Source organism: Crocuta crocuta, unplaced genomic scaffold (assembly GCF_008692635.1).
Source record: "Crocuta crocuta isolate KB4526 unplaced genomic scaffold, BGI_CrCroc_1.0 scaffold383, whole genome shotgun sequence".
Taxonomy (NCBI): domain Eukaryota; kingdom Metazoa; phylum Chordata; class Mammalia; order Carnivora; family Hyaenidae; genus Crocuta; species Crocuta crocuta.
This window is the reverse complement of record NW_027531897.1, coordinates 3893858-3908297: the sequence shown is the minus strand read 5'-3', so window position 1 is coordinate 3908297 and position 14440 is coordinate 3893858. Positions and strand designations below refer to the sequence as shown.

General features: G+C 34.3%; 1 protein-coding gene across 1 annotated transcript in view; it reads right to left on the bottom strand.

Moving 5' to 3' along the window:
• ADAMTS6 (ADAM metallopeptidase with thrombospondin type 1 motif 6) overlaps positions 1 to 14440 on the bottom strand; it is a 270295-nt gene that overhangs the window by 45478 nt on the left and 210377 nt on the right. The window contains exons 18-19 of the mRNA XM_077773561.1: positions 8496 to 8659; positions 7931 to 8069 (exon numbers count right to left, since the gene is read on the bottom strand). Of these exons, the coding sequence (XP_077629687.1) occupies positions 7931 to 8069; positions 8496 to 8659 (303 nt within the window). The remainder of the gene's footprint in view (positions 1 to 7930; positions 8070 to 8495; positions 8660 to 14440) is intronic.

The window sequence follows — 14440 nt, the reverse complement described above, 5'->3', positions numbered from 1 at the left end:
CACTCAAGACCTCTAGTTCCTTAACTGGAAGTACAGAAGAGGCTTTAATTTGAAACACTGAACTTTATCATGACCCTGATAAAAGAGTTTACATGCATTTTTTTTTTTTATAAAATCAAATTCAACATCAATTGGAAGGAAGGGAGATGACTAATTTTTATCCACTGTAATATCACTAAATTTTAACCTAAATCAAGAATTCTCAAATTTTCTTGGTTCATGACACCAATATCTCAGTAATTTTTTCACAACCTTCATAGGCAGAAAAAGAAAAAAAAAAAAACCTAAGAGTTTCATGTATTAAGTAGTTACGTCCAAACAACTTAGTAATAATCACTGTGGTATGTGACTGATGTCATTGTGTTACCATTGAAAATATACAATATTCTCCTGTGCCTTTTGTGAGTCCGCTGCAGTGTTTTGGGGCATCACGGTGCAGTTTGAAAAATATGGGCCTACATCAGAAAAATACAAAATAGTCATATTTGGAAACTATGTAAAACATTTAAAAAATATTAAAGAGTAGAAACCAGGTCCAATATGCATAAGAATTCAGATGAATTAGGTGAAATCACAAAAAAAGTAAAAAAAAAAATTTGTCCAAATGAGAAAGAAGAAACATATAGAATATCTTCTAAGTTTATATGCTATCCATGTGTGCAAACACACACACACACACACACACACACACACACATGCACGCACAACTTAAGATGACATCCAGGGAAGAAAAAGAAAAATAAATAAAATAAGCATGAAATAAACAAGAAAAAATAATGAGGCTATGTAAATGTAAAGAAAAATAATGGCAAATTTTTATTTTTTTAATTTATTTTTTAAAATACAATTTATTGTCAAATTGGCTTCCAGACATCACCCAGTGCTCATTCCAGCAGGTGCCCTCCTCAATGTCCATCACCCACTTTCCCCTCTCCCCCACTCCTCATCACCCCTTAGTTTGTTTTCTGTATTTAAGTCTCTTATGGTTTGCCTCTCTCCCTCTCTGTTTGTAACTTTTTCCCCTTTCCCTTCCCCCATGTCTTCTGTTAAGTTTCTTAAGATCCACATATGAGTGGGGGCGCCTGGGTGGCTTAGTCGGTTAAGCGTCCGACTTTCGCTTAGGTCATGATCTCGCGGTTCGTGGGTTCGAGCCCCGCGTTGGGCTCTGTGCTGACTGCCAGCTCAGAGCCTGGAGCCTGTTTCAGTCTGTGAATCCCTCTCTCTCTGACCCTCCCCTGCTCACGCTGTCTCTCTCTCTCTCTCTCTCTCCCCTAGAAATAAATAAAACATTAAAAAAAAATTAAAAAAAAAAGATCCACATATGAGTGAAAACATATGGTATCTGTCTTTGTCTGACTGACTTATTTCACTTATCACAATAATCTCCACTTCCATCCATGTTGCTGCAAATGGCAAGATTTCATTCTTTCTCATTGCCAAGTAGTATTCCATTGTATAGATAAACCACATCTTCTTTATCCATTCGTCAGTTGATGGACATTTATACTCTACATAATTTGGCTATTGTTGAAAGTGCTGCTATAAACTTTGGGGTACATGTGAATAATGGCAAAATTTTAAATGATCAAAAACAATTGATCAGAAACATTCCTGAAAAATCCCATAATATATATGAAAAATCTGTATTTTGATCTTCAAATAAAATCAAAATTGCCTGTAAAAATAAACCTGTCTTCTTCCTTCTCCTCCTCAATCTTAATATAGCTTTAGCGTATCTTTTTCTCCCTGAACTGCCTGCCCGGTAATGTTCAACAAAGAGATACCTCTGATTATCAGCAGAAACTTGACGAAAATGAGTTCTTTGGTATGCAATCTTTGTATTTTTACATAGAGAGAAAAAAGAAAACCCCAGAAAAACAAATTTAGAGAAAATAATCAGAAGTGTCAATAGAGCCAATTGCAGATCAAAGACTGTATATTTAGGGTATAAATTTAAAACTAGTATATGTAAAGTATTTATGTATTTCTGACTTTTCTTTGTACCACAAAGTATTTTTAAGACTTTCTTTGTAATAGAATAGGTGTAAACTTGAATGCAACAGTACAGCATGGATTCTCAGTTAATTGGCTTTGGAAGGCTTTGGTTTAAAATCTAAGGGTTGCTTCAAATAAGAGGAGGGGTTAAAGAGACTTTGGCATAGAAAGAGAATGGTTTAAATGGTGGGAAATGAGAGCACATTCAGAAATGTAGGGAAGGAAATTATCATGAATACTGTCTGTTGGCATTTTACAAAGATTCATTCCCTAATGAAACAAAAATTTCCTAAAACAATAGATGACCTTCTCTAGAACTACGTCATAAGGAGGAAAAAAATGTTATTGGTTTTCATAAATATTGAGTTAAAACAGGAGCCATATGCCTCTGACTTATGGGTCTAAATTAAAGTTGGTTGAGTATATAACCAATTATTCACTGTAACTCCGTAAGTACCACAAAAATTTGAAATTAGAGGAAGAAATTCAGAAAACCTACTTAGCACAATTTCTCCAGATCTTAGGCAAAAGACTAAGAATCAATACTTAACACCATTAGAGCCAGTTTTGAAAGCATTGATTAGATGCTTATAAATGATCCATCAGGTAAAGAAGAAAGTATGTAAATAAACTGGAAAAAAAAAAAGCTTTCTAAATGCATATCCAATCTGATGATCACACTAAAGAAAATTACGAAGTTTAGTGGAATTCTACTACATTTTCACTCTCTCCTTTGATGTCCCATTGTACTGTCCAGCCACAGATACTAATAAATAAATCTCATTAACTTTTGCATTTAACTAGTAGCTAATTAAAAACAAAGCTGTGAGTTAATGCTACTAATGGTATTTGCATCTGAATGTAAATTATTTGAATACTAAATAAACTTTCCATCAGCCTCAGTGGCAGCATTTCTTTTTTTCCTAGTAGGACTAAATTTATTCAATACCCTAGTAAAATTTTTGATTATAAGTATCTAACAGTATAAAAAGTACAAAACAGAATTGTAGATTTCTAATATATTAATATAAAGTATATGACTACATATAGCACATCCTATAGGCAAAGGGGTGGAAGGGCAAAAAGAAGACTGGTTGAGATCTGGTAATGAATAAATAAATACAGAAGTAGATATGATCCACATTATAGTATATTCTACCACAAATGCTGTAGCCAAGATGTGCAAAAAAAAATATTTCAAAATAACAGGAGAAAGATGATAATGGCTGGGACTCTTTTAATATACCTCAAATGCTGTGGTAAAGCCAACCCAACTCACTATGTAATCTGAGCATATGGTGGCTTGTAGTTTTTCAATAGCAGTACTTTTAGCCTTGACTGCACATTAGAATCACCTAGAAAGTTTTTGAAAATCTGACACCCCGGCCACACTCCTGACAAATTAAGTCAGAAATTTCCTCACAAATTAAATCAGAATTTCTGGGGGCAAGCCCAATCATCAGAATTTTCAAAGTTCTCTAGGTGATTTGAATGTAGGACCAAAGTTAAGAACTATTCCTTTAGGTAAAGCATTTGAAAAAATAAAATTTCAAGTTAGTGAAGGAGTTTGAGTAGGGATATATCTATCATGTTGCTCTGTGGAGGTCACCTATTGGTGGAAAAACTCTGTTCAAGGTAAGAGATCATTTTTATTAAGAGAGAATGCTACATTTAAACAATCACTAGACAGGGGTGCCTGGGTGGCTCAGTTGGTTGAACATCCAACTTCAGCTCAGATCATGATCTTGTGGTTTGTGAGTTTGAGCTCTGCATCGGGCTCACTGCTCTCATGCAAAGCAGGCCTCAGATCCTCTGTCCCTCTCTCTCTGCTCCTCCCCCATTCACATACACTCTCTCTCAAAAACAAAAAAAATTAAAATTAAAATTAAAAAATAAAAATCACTAGATATTCAATTTCTAAGTCTTGATTTCGGAAAATTACTTTGCTTGGGTTTTATCTATAAAATAGGAATAATAACAACAATGCTTAGGCTCATGGTACTGTTGATCAAATATAAGAGGGTGCCAGAAAATGTTTTATAAATTATAACATTATTATTACATGGCTGGGCAGTAGAACTATTCATCATTAAAAATACTAGCTATAATGTAGATTACAACTGTAATATGGATTACTACCTAAATGATTTGCCGCTTTGTTTTAATAGGCATTTACTTTATGAAATCTAAGTCTCTGGCTCAATGTTTCTCAAAGTATGCTTCCTGAAGCAGTAGCACCAGCATCAATAGCATGTGGATACTTGTTAGAAGTGCAAATTCTTGATGTCTATTGCAGACCTACTGATTCAGAATTTGGAGGCAGAACCTAGCAATCTTGTTTGAACAGGATATCCAGGTGATTTTGATGTTCAAATCAGAGGACCACATATCCAGCTAAATATTAGTAAGAAGCAAGTATGTATGACTAAAATCAAACGATGAATGCACAGTATTTGTTATTTTAATCTTTAAAAGCTGTACTGGAAAGACACAGTAGCAGAAATTATTGCTTTAAAAAAAGCCCCTAAATCTTTGTATTTAAAAATAATATAGTTCTCCCTACCTAGCCAAACTTTATCAATTAACACATTAATCATGAATATAATGGTAATCTATAAATTTGAGAATCAGATAAATCACAGAGTATACAACACTCTGGATAAGGAATAAAGGAACAAAACTCTAGGAGGAGTTAGCAGTGGCTCAGTAGATAGTTAAGTTTTAACTCAGTGGACTTGGGTTTCTCTAAGAGGAAGAGTCACAACTGTATCTCAAAAATCACATTTATCCTGAAGACAACACCCCATAGCATCTCAATGTTCTTATTCAGGCTAAGGAAGTGTTTCATCATTTACTCAGAGAAAAGACCATTACTTAGACTGAATCATCAACAATGTTTCCTACAGCATTAGATTTGTCATTGGGTCTGCTAAGCAACAGAAAAACAGTCTCAAAACTTCTTATCTTAAAAGATATCATAAGAGAAAGCTATCAACCTTGCTCCCAAATTCAAATTTTGTTATTTCTACTGATAAAACATATGCAGGGCTCACTGAGAGCCCTGTGAGATTGCAATAGAAAGTTCTTTGAGATCTTTCACGTTTTCTCTTTTTCCATTTTTTGAAAATTTTGGTGTCCTCGAGACACCTAGCACCACCCTAGAAAGATAAGAGTGAAATATCCCAATTAAGAACTGCTACCTCCTAAGAAAACAATTCTAAACTCTCATTTCCTATCCTGGAAAAAACTAGCGGAAATAAATTGTCAAAATAGTTAATTCCTTTTGCTCATTGACTCATCTATAAATATTTATTGAGTGCCTACTGTATTCCAGATAGTGTTCTAGGTACAAAATTAGTCTAGAGAGATGCACAGGTGTCAGTGAGGGAGGTATAGAGTCTATGTGTCCAGGTTTCAGTTTCTCAGTCAACCAAATCAGTAGTACCCAAACTCAAGCAAGCATCACAATCACCTGGAGAGCTTATAAAATACATAGACTGTGGAGGCCAATTCAGAATTTCTATTCAGTAGGTCTGAGATGGGCCCCCCAAATTAGCACTTCTAATAAATTCTCAGGTGATATTGATGCTGCTGGTCCAGCGACCATACTTTGAGAACCACTTACCAAGCAAAACAAGCGGCAGCTCTTCACACTATCCCTGCCAAAAAGTACTGTACATGTCTCTTCCAAAGAAGGCAATGGCCTCATGACTGCTGTCATAATCACACACAAGTGAGCAGAATTCCAGTTCCCAGAACCACCTCAAACATCTACGATCAGTGGCTCCAAAACAAAACAAAGAAGTACAAAAAACAGAGAAAATTCTCTTTCAGGGGCTTTTCTCCTTCTTTGTTTTTCCTTTTGTTTTATTCCCTATCACAAGAAATCATTTTTGTATTATGATTTCTCATTGCAAGTGTTACGGAAAAGAATAAAACTCTTTTAAATTTTTCAGACATCTTTAATACAATCAAAGTTTTTCTTCTAAATTCAGTTCTTATAGCCTAACCTCCACCCTTTTGTTGAACTGTCTCCTTTTTGAACAAAAGAATCCTAAGGTTAGAAAGAACACTGAGAATTCACTTAATCCCTCCTTGGCCTTAGACAAGACTGTGTCTAAATCATCCCCAAATATAGCAATTTTCGGTACAAAGACGAACAGGCACTAAGAATTTCTCATTCAACATTCTGTCACAGACTCGAAGATACTAATATACTTTTCTTCAGCCTTCTCTTCTCCAAGCTAATCAACCTCAACATTTAGACTCCCCTCATTACACTTCCTAAACTTTATTCTGACTTTACCTTAATAACTTTATTCTACCTTATACTTCAGGGTCTTCATTATGTATATATTGTTATCATGAAGACTTTTTTTTTTGGTATATGAAAGGGATAAGTTAATTTATAAATTGAATAAAAATGAATTTATTGGAACAAAGAAAGATATCTGTATAAATGCCACCAAATATAATAAAATGGCATTCACTTGAACAATTAATTTCAAATATCCTTTATTTTATTAAAATAATAAAATGCTTTATAGTTTTTAGAACTTTACATTATAAATCACTAGCCATTTCACACATAAAATGGGTGGGAATTAGAAATCTTTTAAAATATGCCACAAATCATGTATAACCACGTTTCATGACACCTCACACAGGAGAAGAAATTATTATTATTATTAATTTGTGGGTTTTTGATGTTTTATATAGTGTTTACTACTTAAGTTGGAGTTATAGATAACAATGATTTAATTCTGTATGAGTCTAAAAGTACTGAATATATTATATAATAATCATTTCTGTGAAAATAATTTCTCTGATTCAAGCTTTGAGAATTAGAGGAGTTTAGAAATTCAGCAAGTATGAGACAAGAAAGGGTCAAGTCCATGTTAAATCATATGTTTCTGGGCAGTTTAGAAAGGGAACATAGGTAATATATTTGAAATGGGGTAAAATGGAATGATTCACTTTCTTTCTATTTCTCCCATTCTAAATATCACTACTCAAAATCAATCTTTCTTTTTGGAATGGTGAGGTGCTCTAGCCCAGCCTACACCCGACGGATAGGGTTGTTTCCTTGTCTATTGGGATCAAGGTGTACGGTGGAGGCGATGCATTTAGTCTCCAGAGAGAAGGAAGATGCTGCTTGCACAGCACTTCTACTCACCAGTCCATGCAGCAGCAAGGGTGTTGGCTTTGAAGGAAGCCAACTGTCCTGCTCTCCCAGCCAGAGGTAAAGAATTGCATTGGTGGCCACTAGAGGGAGGAGGATTAGGAATAGAGTAAATTGTGGGGAAAAGGCACCCATGAAAAACGCACATGGGACAACCAACACATCACCAACCACCGCCTAGCAGCTACCTCTCTGAGGGACTATATGGGGTCAGCATACACCATTAACCCAGAGACCCAGACACCAGGAATTATCATAGTATCCCAGTATATAGCCCCTTAACTTTGATGGCTGGAGAAGGGAGTTTGAATAGGTTTATGGGAAACACACAAGCACACAAACACAGACACGCTACCACACAAACATACATTCTCATCCCCCATTACAAGAAGTTGCATCTGTGCCGTCTGATTCTTGCTCATTTTCTTATTTAAAACTCTTGATGTTGTTTACCAAGAATGTGTTCACCGAAAGCAAACAGCCCACCTTCAAGATAGTCTTGGGAGAAGCACCAGCAGAGACACTCATTGTGCCAAGATGTATTTTACCAACAAATCTGTACAAATTACATGAGGTTAAAAACAAATGGAATATAATATAATTAAAGCAAAGTTTCTTTTGCTAAATTACAGCTTGAAGCAAACCTGCAAGAAATGTTTCCAATTAGCTTCTTTAGCAAACACAAAGCATAGCTCAGAATATATTGTGCTTTCCGTTCTGCCCTCTGGGTGGGCTGCCTAGTGGGTGTCTTACCTCCAGCACAAGTAGCTGAGCATTCTGACCAAGGCTGATGATTCCACGTAAAGCCAACTTCATTGTCTCCACTGCCGGTCCGAGTGATGGGAACATTGAACTTATACCTAATTCCCAAATTCTGTTCCTGAAGTAGAACCTGCCATTGAAAACAACTGGTGAAGATAGTTAAAATACAATGAGGCTTCATTCAGATATTTATTATTTTTTTCGAAGAAGAAAAATGTCATAAAGTAAGTCTCATAGGAAATTTAAGATAACTTTTAAAACACATGCACTTATATTGAATTTTCTCCCCCCCCTTTTCATGGGTAATTTAGAGACATTTCCCTCATCTGCCTTGTTTGGTTATAAAAATATTGTTCAAATAGGCATGGAAAAAATAGTCATATGGAAAAAGCAATATGGCCTAACCTTACACAAATTTTATACCCTTGGAGAAACTGTTTTACCTTTATTAACCTGAATTTCACCTCTTGAAAAACAGACATAATAAAGCCTGATCCTGTGTATCTCACAGAACAAATAACAGACAGTAGAAATTAAGAGGCAAAGACACATTTACCATGACAATGAGATTTTCTGAGGTGGGACCTAGGGCTTCCAGGGATTCTGGTTCATCAGTTGGTCTCTTGTAGTGAAAAGCTGTCCCAGCAACATCAAACTTCCTAGGCCAGTCAATAGTCCAGGCGCCATTAATATAGTAATCATCTCCTTCAGATTTCAAAGCTAAAAAAAGAAAAATCACAGTCTACCTAAAAATGTGAAGTGTCATTTACCACAGAGTCATTAATTGACAGGATATGACAAAAGAAGCATTTATTAGGGAAATTAGTAAAGGAAAGATAATAAGAAATGGTACTAAACACAAAACTAACCTTTTGGGGGAGAAAAAGGAACTGATGAATTTATATCTCATTCTTTACATGCAAATAAATTCCACAATTCCACTCTTAGGTATAAAGCCAAAAGAAATGAAAACAGATACCAAAACAAATATTTGTACACACATGTGCATAGTACTACTATTTCCAATAGCCAAATGTGGAAACAACTCAAATGTCCACCAACTGTGGTATATATAATACAGTCGAATATTATTCAGCCGTAAAAAGGAATGAAGTATTGACACACACTCCAATGAAAATGAACATCAAAAATATTCAGCTAAATGGAAGAGGCTAGACAGAAAAAGTCATATACTATATGCTTCCATTTTATGAAATATTCAGAACAGGTAAATCCATAGAGAGAAAAAGCAGACTGGTGGTTGCAGGGGCTGAGGAATGGAGAGTAACTGCTTCATGGACATACAGGGCTCCTTTTGAGGTGACAAAAATATTTTAGAATATACTAAATACCGTTAAATTGTTCACTTGAAAATAATTACATTCTGATATGTGAATTTCACTTCAATAAAAACAGTGAAAAAATGAGAGAAAAAATAAATGCTATATGGGTAAGTATTTAAATGTAAACACAGTTAAATAATAAAATGTTAGAAAGAAAATGTGTGAGAACTTAAAAAATAAAATTAGGGTATGAAAAGCTTTTCAAGCATGGCAAAAACCTCAAAAATTATAAAGAATAAGTTTAATAAATATGCATTTGATAATGATTACATAATTTGACAGTGACAAACATGACAGCTTAGTTTTTTGGTAGCATGCTAGCTTCTTCAAAAACTTTATAAGTCCAGATGAACAAAGAGCCCAAAAGGAACTAAAAGGGTCATGGTGCACAGAGTGTCTGACTCTCTGGACCTCTGCCATGTGTCCTTAATATTATAGACTATTTCCATTCCCCTAGCCCTATCTGCCTGGCAAATTACTTGTACTTTCTTGACTTCAGATATGTTGTGAAAATTCATTTAATTGTCAAAAATAAATTGAATTAAATCTTATGAGATAGGAACATACCAACCAATATTAAGAATTATTTAGTCTTAAATTTTTCTTTTACTTTAATATTTTTATTTATTTTTATTTTTGACTCAGTAGTTTTTGTCTTATTTAACACATCAACATGACTTTGGCTATATCAGGATATCTGAGACTGCATAATATGAAATAGTAAAAACAAAAATAACAACAATCTGCCTATGGCCGGCATCTTCAAATTCTCCTTCAATTTTAGCTCTCATTTCCTATTTCCTCAACTTCTTAATGAATGGATCCTTACTTGCTTTTGCTGGTAGTACTCTATAGTTCAGAAAAATATCAAGCATTTAAGAACTGAACAAGAATTTACTGAATAAGAGATGTGGAATTAGGGACAGAGCATTATTAAAGGGAAACATTTGATGTTAGAAATCTAATTTTTTTAACTTTTAAATTTTATTTAATTAAAAAATGTTTAATGTTTATTCATTTTTGAGAGACAGAGAGACAGAGCATAAGTGGGATAGAGTCAGAGAGAGAGGGAGACACAGAATCCCAAGTGGGCTCCAGGCTCTGAGCTCCCAGCACAGAGCCCAATGAGGGGCTTGAAGGCATGAACTGTGAGATCATGATCTGAGCCAAAGTCAGACACTCAACTGACTGAGCCACCCAGGTGCCCCAAAAATCTTATTTCTGAGTCTTGTCAACATGGAAAAGAATCCAAAATTATAATATAAAAATAAAGACTTTTTTAAATAAAGGGATGCCCAGGTAATACTAGTGTTCTATCTAAAGAAGCATTCTAGATATGGTTCTATTTTTGAAAGATGTAAGTCAAAGGGGGATACTTCAGGGGAATAAGAACCCATCCAGATCTCACCAGGGATTTCTGAAGAGTCTAAATCTGTCTTAAAGGATCAAACGTCAACTAAATAGAATTTCCACTTCTTTCCCTGTTGAAGTAACTGGTACTGGACTTGACCTCCAAACGTAAATAACTGGAAAACTCACAAAACATATGAATCAGTTATTCTTAAGATGTTGCCCAGGACTGACACAGCTAAGAAGTCAAACAAGTTGAATGATAGAGGCACTTTCTGTCAGTGTAGAATGCAAGAACCCAAGTGAACCATGGTTGTCTCACTGAGTTAGAAGAGAAAGATCAGAAATTAGGAAGGCCAAGATAGTTGGAATTTGCAGGATGAGAGATCTAGAGTAGAAAGAGGGAATCTGTTGCTGAAGACCAATCTACATATGTATAGGAGAAAATCCCATAAAGCCAGGCCAAAAAAAAAAAGTCCTACTAGGGAACTATAGGCAGAAAAATGTTCAGAGCAAGAATTCAGAGTTTCAGCCACTAACATTCAGGAGAGACCCAATAAGAATCATGCCTTGTCTAGTAGAGCTGAGCAAACTCAAGAATAAAGGATACTCTGCACTTACCCAAACAAAGCTCAAAAACAAGCCTCAGAAAATTAGCTTATCTACAAGTTATTTAACACTATTTAAAGGAAGGAAACAAAATCCAGGCTCTCAAAAAAAATTTCATAATGTACAAAATCCAATAAAAAATTAATACAAATGGAAAGAAGCAGGAAAATAGGACCTAAACCAAAGAAAAAAACAAGTTAAAAAAATAGACCCAAAAATGACAGAAATTATGGAATTAGCAACAACTTTCAAACAGCTATTATAATATACTCAGGGATTTTAAAGGAAAACAAATATAGTAACAGGAAACTAGAAGATATATACAGATGGATGCTCAGATCTATGCAAAGAAAGAAACCATGCCAAATAAGGTAATTATGTAGGTAAATAGAAAATAATTTTTCTTGTTTTTAAATTAAAGTAATTGGCTCTTTAAAACTAAAATAATGACAATGTATTATGCAGTTTATAACACTTAGAGCAATAAAATGTATTCAAAAAGTAAGACAAAGGATGGAAGGAAATAATGGAAATAAACTATTGTAAGGGCCTTGCATTTTCCAAAAATGGTATAACATTATTTGAATGTGTACTGTAATAAATTAAAGACAAATTTTTTAAATGCTAGCATAGCCACTAAATAAAACAAAGTATATAACTAATAAACCATTGGTACAGATCAAATGAAATGGTATAAAACACTCGCTGAACCTAAAAGACAAAAAAGAATGATAAAAGGGATAAAAAAATACATAAAATTACATTAAATATAAATGATCCAGACAAGGGGTTTGCAAACTATGACCCATCACCTGTTTTGTAAATAAAGCTTACTGGAACACAGCCATACTAATTCATTAATGTATTACCTATATCAGCTTTCACACTACACCAGAAGTGAATAGTTGAGAAACACTGCATGTTCTATAAAGCTGAAAATATTTATTATTTGGTCTTTTACAGAAAACTGGTCACCACCATGCCCCCAATCAGGAGATTGCAACTAAAAAAGCAAAGATAGTTAGACACAATAAAAAATCAAAATCAACCAGATGTGGTCTACAAGAAACATTTCTTCAAAGTTTTTCTTTCTTTCTTTCTTTTTTTTTTTTTGAGAGAGAGAGAGCAAGCACATGAGCACGAGTGGAGGAGGGGCCGAGGGAGAGAAGGAGGGAGAGAATCCCTCTGCACTGACAGAGCCCAATACAGGGCTTGAACTCACTAACTGAGAGATCAGGACCTGAGCCAAAGTTGAATGCTTAACCTACTGGGACACTCAGGTGCCCCTACAAGAGACATTTTAAATTCAGAAACATCTACATGTGAAAAGTGTATGGATGGAAAAAGACTTTCCATGCAAACACTAATTTGGGTGAAATTTGGGTGGCTATATTCCTATCAGACAAATAGACTTTGGGTCATAGATCATTATAAGGGATAAAGAGGAACATTTGTTAATAATAAAATGCTCAATATGTCAAAAAGATATAACAATCTGAAATGTCTTACACCTAATAACAAAGTTGCAAAATAAATGAAGCAATGTCTTCTGAATTAATGTGAGAAATAAGCAAATTCACATTTCTAGCTGGAGATTTCAACATGATTCTATAACTGCTTAAACAAGGCAGAAAATAAGTAAGAAGATAGAAAACTTCAACAAAACTATTAACTGATTTAATCTAATTGACATTTATGGAATGCTAAACCCAATAACACCAAAATATAAATTCTTCTCAAGTGCACATGGAACATTCACTACGATAGACCATATGCTGGGCCATAAAACAAATGTCAACAAAACAGTGAAAATCATACAAAGTATGTTCTCTTTCAATATGAGAATTAAACTAGAAACCAAAAAAAAAAAAAAAAAAGATCTGGGGAATTCTCAAATATTTCGAATTTAAATAATATCTTCTAAGCCATGAGTCAGGATGTAAATAAAAAATTTTAAACTGAGTGATAATGAATATACAATATATCAAAATATATGGGATTTGGGAATGCAAACTGGTGCATCCACTCTGGGAAACAGTATGGAGGTTCCTCAAAAAATTAAAAATAGAACCACCCTATGACCCAGCAATTGCACTACTCGGTATTTATCCAAGGAATACAGGTGTGCTGTTTCGAAGGGACACACGCACCCCAATGTTTATAGCAGCACTATCCACAATAGCCAAAGTATGGAAAGAGCCCAAATGTCCATCGATGGAAGAATGGATAAAGATGTGGTATATATGTATATACAATGGAGTATTTATTACTCGGCAATCAAAAAGAATGAAATCTTGACATTTGCAACTATGTGGATGGAACTAGAGGGTATTATGCTAAGCAAAATTAGTAATGAAAAATGGAGAAATAATAGAAAAAATTATTTAAATCAACAGCTTGTTCTTTGAAAAGATCAATAAAATTAACAAACCCCTCACTAACATGATCAAGAAAAAGAAACATTATGATAAAAAGCATATGATCATCTCAAGAGATAGAGAAAAAACCATTTGAAAAAAATTAGCATTCGTTCATGATATCAATACTATTTATAATAACATGAGAAAGCATGAAATATTTAGTGGTAGATTTAAGAAAAAAATAGGTGCAAGACCTGTACATTGAAAAGTAAACACTAGTAAACAAACTGGTGAACAATTATAAAGCTTTAAATAAATATGCAGGTAAATCTTTTCATATATTGGAAAACAATATCTTTAAGATGTCAATTCTTCCCCAATTGATCTATACATTCTATGTAATCTCTTTTTGTAGAAACTGACAAATGGATTCTAAAATGCATGCATAAACTTTAAAGACCTAGATGAGCAAAAATCATTTTGAGAAAGAACAACAAGTTTGAGAACCTAATTCTTCTGATGTTCAAATTCTACTGGAAAGCTCCATTAATTAATACAATGTTGTTTTTATTTAAGAATAGACCCCTCACAGGGATGCCTGTGTGGCTCATTCAGTTAAGTGTCTGACTCTTGGTTTGGGCTCAAGTTATGATCCCAGAGTTGTGGGATCAAGCCCTGTACTGAGCATGGAATATACATGGGATTCTCTCTATCTCCCTCTGCCCCTCCCCCTCTCATGTGCTCTCTAAATAAATAAATAAATAATTTATCAATTGATCTTTATTCCCCCCCCCTTCATCTTTAAAAGGTAATTCAGTAGGGGAAATGATGGTCTTTTC